The 7,956-nt window shown below is 50.8% G+C and overlaps 1 protein-coding gene across 1 annotated transcript in view; it reads right to left on the reverse strand.

The window, feature by feature from the left end:
- Nucleotides 1–7,602, reverse strand: part of ZNRF3 (zinc and ring finger 3) — a 406,045-nt gene extending 398,443 nt beyond the window's left edge. The window contains exon 1 of the mRNA XM_085633383.1: nucleotides 6,903–7,602. Within this exon, the coding sequence (XP_085489509.1) occupies nucleotides 6,903–7,130 (228 nt within the window). The 5' untranslated portion in view covers nucleotides 7,131–7,602. The remainder of the gene's footprint in view (nucleotides 1–6,902) is intronic.
- Nucleotides 7,603–7,956: the final 354 nt, after the last annotated feature.

Below are 7,956 nucleotides of genomic sequence, written 5' to 3' on the forward strand. Positions count from 1 at the left end.
GGATGGTGAGGCTGGAATCTAATACATATGTGCGATACAAAAAGTGCCTCTCCAACCAAAGATCAAATATGAGTCTTTCAGCCTCAGAAGTTACTTTTATTAACGCCGAGATTCATCAATTAGTATTCTCTTATTTATAGGGGTTTCCCCATATTTTGAAATAAAACATACACTTGTGTCATTTTTGGCAGTCACAAGTAACAGGGTAGACAAACATTACAATATTTTCATTGCACACAGACAATACAGTGTTTAGAAACAAGATTAATATGTAGACGAATCAATAGTACGCTGAACAGTTGCTACAGTGTTAGAACTGATATATAAACAAATCCCCCAAAAATCTGTCCTACTGCCGTTTTTACGATAACGGGACCTATGACATTCAAATCCTCTGTACTATGTGCTTACTCTTTCAAGGTCCTAAAGAGGTCAGAGTACTAATCTAAAACTATGTCTGCGCTTATTCAATCTAGCCCAGACTGTATATTATTTTATATGATGATTCCATGTGGTTACCCTTAGCCTCAAGATGAAAATGCCAATGCGTTTCAACTTTCATAATGGGACCAAAAGGTGATTTGATCGAAAGTCTTCATCAGGGCAAAGAGGAGTTCATGTAGTACACTGAAAATTTCCGGATATTGGAGTCTTTCTGAACAAGCAATGGCGAATGTCAGGTAGTGACATCAGTCGCCCTCGTCAAATGGGGGTATCTCTTGGACTTCTTATCACCTCAATTGACATAGTATTTTCGGCTGAAAGAACGGACCCTGGAGTAGCTCGGAGCCCCAGATCGCATTTTGGACCGTGTAATGGACGAGACCTATGCTAGCACGAAGGCGCGCACAGCAAAGATCCCACCCATAAAGCAGATGGTTCCACTCACCTGCCTTTCATTCGCTTCCTAAAAAAAAAAAAAGACTCTTGGCCCACTCGGGGAGATGCAAGAAGTGGTCGAAATTTTTCACCATGCATCAGCCAATCAGTACCGCTTAGAGTTGAGTCACGTAATGAACAACGTTGTTGAACAATGTTGTTGAAAAAAAGAACGGTCTTTAGCCAGTTAGATGGTTCTGTGCAGCGCTAGGGAGAGAGCCAAATGTCTACAATGGTACCTCTACCAACCATACAACGGAAACATTTACTTCTTGGCCACGTACTGCTATGGAAATAAAGACAAAGGTGCCAGAAGAAATCTAGGCAGCAACCAGAGTCAAAGTTCAACAAAAAAAATGAAATAATGCACATCTAAGTAGTAGAAAGCATGTTCGTTGTGATCTATAGAATATTTTCCCTAGTGATGAGGACTATTGCAGCTTGCTCTGAGGCACGCCAATTTGGCAGATTAAGGGACTGAGACTTGGGGAAATAACGTTAAGTTTTATCAAGAGGGAAACCTGGGATTGGACCTAACGTACCAGGTTCCAAGTCTTCCACAAATAGCCCGTTCTCGTCTGCATGTCATCAGTATTAATAGGACACCTTGCCCCACTTTCCCCCAGGGACCAGAAAGACGTACATGGATTTAAAGATATTCCTAACCCCACTTAATACACCTTCATTAGAGACCAATTATAGCCAGAGCTTTGAATGGCCCGGTACGGAGAACCGGCACTTTTTATTTTGAGAGGGAAAGTACCGGCACTTTGGGAGACCGAAGAAATACTTTTATAATTGGAGAGTACCGGCACTTCTCAGAAACAAGCAGGTACTCGGCTACAGAGTACCTGCACTTCTATTTTTCCATTTCAAGCACTGATTATAGTAAAGAGAATAACTTCTAATAATAAAAACCACGAAATGTTAGCTAGAACAAGATTTCATAGGAGAAAAGGATTGTCTGCTTCAAGTACATCACCAGGACTGTAGAAGCAGATGCCCCTGAAAATGTAATTTAACTTAAAGCAAGGAGCAGGCTGTCCGCAACACATGTGCCTAAGGAAACACTCAAACCACCTTGTGTGTTCTGATATTCTTCAGGCTGCTGACCTTTGCCCTGAGCCCAGGCCTAGACAACATCCTTTATGGCATCTGACCTTTACTGTTTTTGGGCTGATGCTAACATATGAGTTTCATAGACCAACACTGTGAGGGCTGAAAACAATTACAGGGCTCGCCCACAACCAACCACTTGTTCAAAGGCACAGGAACAGTGAGAGGAGGTCAACCACCCTTCACAGGACCTGCTGGGGCATCTAGCTATGCCCGGACAGCCTCACTTTGGATTGCAAGCCAGTCCTGGTGTAATTACATATGGTAGGAACATAGAGTACAAATGTCTCCGAAACCCATACATCTTAGTTGGAGTTGTGTACTGCATGCTCATTTCAGGAGATGCTCCATTGTAGGCATCCCCGCTCCATTCTGTGCAATCTGTGGATAGCACACACCTCGGAGAGCTTTCAATTATGGGAGTGTTCAGCACTCCGTAACTTCATCCCCAGCACCCCAGATAACTTATTAACATCTTTGATGTTAGCCACCCATAAAATAAATTCTTCAGATTTAAGCTATTCACCGAAAGAAATTAAAAATTCGGTATGGATAATGTAGATTCCAATTTATTGAATGCATAGTAAATAACGCAATTCAGGAGCAATCGGCGAGTTTCGCCTCTGCTGGAGCGTAGGCCTGAGGCTTTTTCAGGCTCTTGCTTAACAATCACGGACTGAAAGTAACTCCAGCTCTCACAATAATTATGTGTGTAGGCAGCCACGTAGGGATCCAGGTTCTAGACTTCGCTGTACATAGACCAGCACGTTGCAATGCCTGCTCGCGCTCATATTTATTCAATTGGATGCAGGAACAAATCTCCTTGGTGAGGGCACAACCCTGATGGTATCGTAACACTGCAGAGGGCAGAACAATTAACAGCAAAGAAACAAGCCTTCATCAGATTAATCCACACTTCAAGAAACTGCAGGTCCCAGCAGATCATTTGCGGTCTACAGGAAACCCGAGGCACAGTCACTAACCAGCATCCACCTCCAAGCATGTCCAATCACATCAATTACAAGGTCCCAAAAGACATCCTCGTGTCCCAAACCCTCCACCGCCCATTTAGTCAAAGACCATCCACTGCCAGGCTAAGCCGTGAAACCACTGGAGACGGCGCCAATAACCCACCAACCACAGCAGTCACAAACACATCCACTCCAAAGCCACAGAATAACCCAGGGCCCATCCAATGCCTCTAACCTTATGCAGATACAGGCAAATCGAGACTTGAGCCCCTCAATAAAGGACCTGAAACATGGAAGCAGTCAGGAGAACGGCTGCCTTCCATGGGTACCATCAGCCCACGCACTGTCCCACCACAGGGCTAGACACTGTGCAATGAGGGAAGCCTCCCTGTGGTGGGCACCTGTCTTTGCCACATTTCATTGCTGCTTCTACTACCAGTCCTGGGCACTAAATCCTCGGCACCCTCCCCTCATCCCAGGTTACAAACATCTGGGCAACTTCCCGTGGTATTCTGATGAAGGGACTGAACTTGGATATCTCCGGCACCCAGCATCTCTCTGGAGCTGGTGCATTTACTCGTTTAAGATTCACCACGTGTTTGGCTCCCATGATCTTGGAAGCCACCTCGAAGGACGGCTTGCTCCTGCTAGGTATCCTGGCCTAGTTATGCTTTTCTTCTTTCTCTAGTTCTTGTAAGCAAAGACATGGGGAGTATCACTCCGAAAAGGCCCATGATCGAGAGGGTAACCAATGACACAAGCGAGCCCCCGTGCCAAAGACTCACAGTTTAGCCTTTCATGCTTTGGATTACGCTGGGCCAGTCTAGACAGCCCTGGGCACACTGGAGAATTTGCCCCTCCTAACTGCGAGCTTAGCCTTTCAGAAAAACAGTGCTTAACTCTGTATTTGCAAAGGCCAGACGACCCCAAACCACTTTGCAAACCCCCTCGCGGCGTTAAAAAAATAAGTAGTATTAAAACAACACATTAACAACTTTTTTTTTGTTTTTTCAGCCCCAGAAGCTCGCCACCGCAGTGTCAAAGGCTCGCGCCGCTGAGCAAGGCCGGTCCTCGTGTGGAAGGCGTCACGAGCAGCCGCGCAGCAACTGGGCATGCTAAAGGCCATAGGTACAACTGGGTTCTGCCACACCGCACTGAAAGAACCCCTGCCCCGTAGCCCACCGCGGATGCTCCGGCGCTGCAAGAACAGCTGCTCGCTGCCCCACCTCAGAGCCCCGCACACCTCTGCACGGGGGCGGCACAGCAGGCCAAACACAGCAGGCCAAACACAGCTTTCCCAAGGGGTCCAGGTGCCACGCGCAGCCGTGCGTGCAGAGCAGGACGCTGGCTGCAGCTTAGACTTTGAGACATAGCTAAGGGCCCCCACCTGACCTCCCCCCGGCGAGAGCGGCCACACAGACTCGCTGGCTGTCTCAAAGCAAGGCTCGTCCAGAGAGATACACGAACAGTCTAGTCTCTCGGTTGGAAACAAAGTGCATCTCACAGGATGTCAGTGAGACCAGTGTCAGGCGTCAGGTCACGCCGTCTCTCTCAGCCCGAGCGAGACCCAGGTCAAGGGTCACATCTTCGGCGGTCTACTGTAAAGATAACATCCCGTGCCACATTAAAGCGCATCAACGACTCGTCAGGAAAGTAAGCGCTATATACATATAAATATAGAGGATGAAATCTATCTCATAGCGAGGCCACGTCCAGTGTCAGGTCCCTGGCTATCCTAGTGAGAGACACGCCCAGTATTAGGGATTACACTCAGCGCCCCATAAGCCTTAAAAGCCCTCACCCCATCATTTACCCCAATGCAGTGCATGGAAAGCTCTAAATCTAGGAATGCACTGGGGTGCTGTTCACTCACTTAAGCGCAGTGCACTTTTGTGGTCACGCAGATACGGTGCTCCGGGATCTCTGCAGCTATTACACCACAGGCTGGAGTAAAGAACGCCACAACCTCAGCTGTTCTACGCTCCCCAACATACAACCCAAACGATCCCACTTTCCCCGAAATGCAGTGCAATTCCATGTGCTCAAAGCCAGTGTTCTGAGCCCCGGCAGTTCGGTGCCCCAAATTAAATCTATCCCCCTCTATTCCAAGACGCACGTAGGCGCTCTGGGTCCCCATGTAGCGCTGCGCCGCGCCGCCTAGACTCCAATGTAGCGCTGTGCAGTCGGCCTCCCTAAAGCAGCCTCGGAGGCCGCCCCTTCCCTGACGCTCCGTCCCATTCCTGCTCTCTGAGATCAGCGGGCACTGCCAGCCTCTTATTGTGAATGAGTCCCACATGCCAGTCCCACTCCAGAAGCCATCTTGTGTCAGGGCAAGCTGTACCCCGGCCCAGCCTTGCAAACTGGCAGCTCCAGCAGGGGGAGGTGGGAGAAATACACACCTGCCTGCTCTGTGGCACGCAAATACACGTCGGTAGATTATGCAAAAAAACAGAAATCGCCCGGGGGCACACAACCTGCTGCTTTCTACCAGAGCGCCCAAAATGCACATCTCACATGTAATATATACACGTGTTCCGCGAGGGTACATGACACGCGGGTGTGTGTGTGTGTGATGAAAGTACAGCTCTCCTTGGCCGCATCATATGCACGCCTCTCCAGGCGGGTATACTGTGTGTGGAAGTGCAAACTTTACAAGAGACCTGTTTTTGTGCACCCCACACCCTACAAATTAAGAGTTAAACACAAAAGCCGTGGCTCGCCCGGGGTGCTTTGTATAAAGCGTATTGCACTGTATACACAATAAGTACATCTCGCTCGGGGCGCACCCCTTGCAACTTGCTCGGGAAAGCCACTACATGGAGCTCTCTGCGCGAGACATTGCGGGGGGCCCGCACTGAGATACAAACATTCGTTTTCTTTAATGATGTGTTCACAATATGCAGACCGCTCCCATAGGTGCCCACAACGCATGTGTCACCCGTGGACATGTTTTATGCAGCGATCCACCATTCATCGCTCCAGGTGTCACACTTGAGAGGGCTCGCTCTGCGTGCATGTTTGTCTTAGGATGCAGAACATGTCCATCTCTCCTGTGGTATGCACAAAAAGCATATTACACCTACAAGCACACAATATATGCACTCTCTTACGAATACAGGATATTCAGACGTCTCTCCGAACGCACAACGCGTGGATCTAATACGGAGATTACACTATGTGCAGCGGTCCCCTGAAGGCACGCATTGTGCGGGCTTCTCCCAGGTATACACATGAAACACACGAGGCGAGGGAGTCCACAGCATGATGCACGGCACACAATACACATTTCTTTACAAGGGCACACAATGAGCAGGTTTCTCGAGATACACAGCATAGGTGCAGAAGTTCGCTCTGCATAAATCGGTCTCTCCAGGGGGCACAAAATAAACGTGTGTGGATGGGGTGCATATACACAACCCTCATTTGTCACGCGGACACAAAATGCCAGTTCTCCCCGGAGTACACAAAGATACATATTTCAGGAGTGTGGGGGCGGGGGTGTTTAACTACCCCTGGGGTCCCGTCCACCCTCATGTTCAAGGGGGGTACTGGGTGACTAATGCCTCACTCTTGGATGGGTGACACCAGACTGAAGTCTTGCACGCTCACTGTTACAGAAAGTTTTTTTAAGTGGGGGGGATGGAGCGCACATATATATATTTTTTGTGACAGGATTATAATATATCGGGCTTTGCTTCTTTGATGTGGCTAGGAGGCCTCCATGTGTGGCTCAATGGGGTCTTCTCAGTGGCAGGGGCGTCTCCTGTGCGACTTTGTTTAGGGGTGGTATCTAACGGGGTCTCGTTGCTGCCGGTGGTGGTGGCAACTTGGCAAGGTAGACGTGCTTCCTATGTAGGCACAGGGGCGATTGCTCCGGGCTGACCGAGAGCCTCCTGTGAAATTCCAGAGGGGAGGAAGGCAGCACGCGGCTCTTACCTGCACAATCTCTCCCTCCGCGCTGATGGTAGCCCCCGCCGTGCTGAACTTGCCCTGCAGGCCGGTGGTGTAAGTGGTGTAGTCCCCGTTGGGGCTGGACTCGAACAGCACTACCTCCACGAAGGCGGCCTCCCTGGCCCGGGCGGCCGGGGGGCCCATGGGCGCCCCCAGCACCAGCAGCAGAAGCGGCAGCAGGGCCCCTGAGGGCCCCCCTTTCCGGACCTTCATCGCGTGGGTCCCTCCCGGGACATGTTCGCTGGGCTGCAGCGGGGGTGCTGTGCCCCCTCCTGGCGCCGGGTGCAAAAAATGCCTCTTCCTCCCGGGCTCCGTTGCAATACCAAACAACCGGAAAAAAAAACCAAATAAATCACCAAAAACAAAACCGCGGAGCTGGAAGCGAGAAGTGAGAGGGAGAAGAAGTGGGGGTGTGCAGGGGGGAGGGGCGGTTGCAATCGATAGCGGAGAGCGGTGCGGGAACGTGTTTATTTCACCAGTGCAGCTTTGTCAATTACACGAGCTCGGCTCACTCCTCCCCCGGCTCGGAGGCTCCCTGCTTCTGTACCCAGGCCTCCGCGGCCTCCTCCCCGCCGCGCGGCAGCCCTTTCATCCCTCACACGTGATCCCGCTTCTTTCCAACCAAAAGGGGTTATCTCCGCCCACCGAGCTCCCTGACCCTTCCCTTTCCACTCCCAGGGAGAGAGAGAGAGGGGGGGTCTGGGAGAGAAGGAGGGAGCTGGAAGGAGGAGGGATCAAGAGACAGCGTGTCTCTGAGATCAAGAGAAACCTGGGATTCCGGCCTCTCCCTCCGCCCGCCACATCAAAGGGCACGGATTCGCCGCCTGCCGCGCCGGCGGACTGGAGAAGCGGCGGATCCGTCCCGTGCATAGCATGAGAGCGGCCTGGATCCGCGAATCCCCCGTCTCGCAGATCACGATCGCAACACGGCAGCTCTGCACCCAAGCCCGCGGTGTCTGCAGCTGCTCGCTCCGTGTTCGCGAGCCGAGATCTCTGTTCGACAGAGGGTCCTTGCACCCATGACAAAAGCGCAACCCCG

This window comes from Triturus cristatus, chromosome 11, assembly GCF_964204655.1.
Source record: "Triturus cristatus chromosome 11, aTriCri1.1, whole genome shotgun sequence".
Taxonomy (NCBI): Eukaryota; Metazoa; Chordata; class Amphibia; order Caudata; family Salamandridae; genus Triturus; species Triturus cristatus.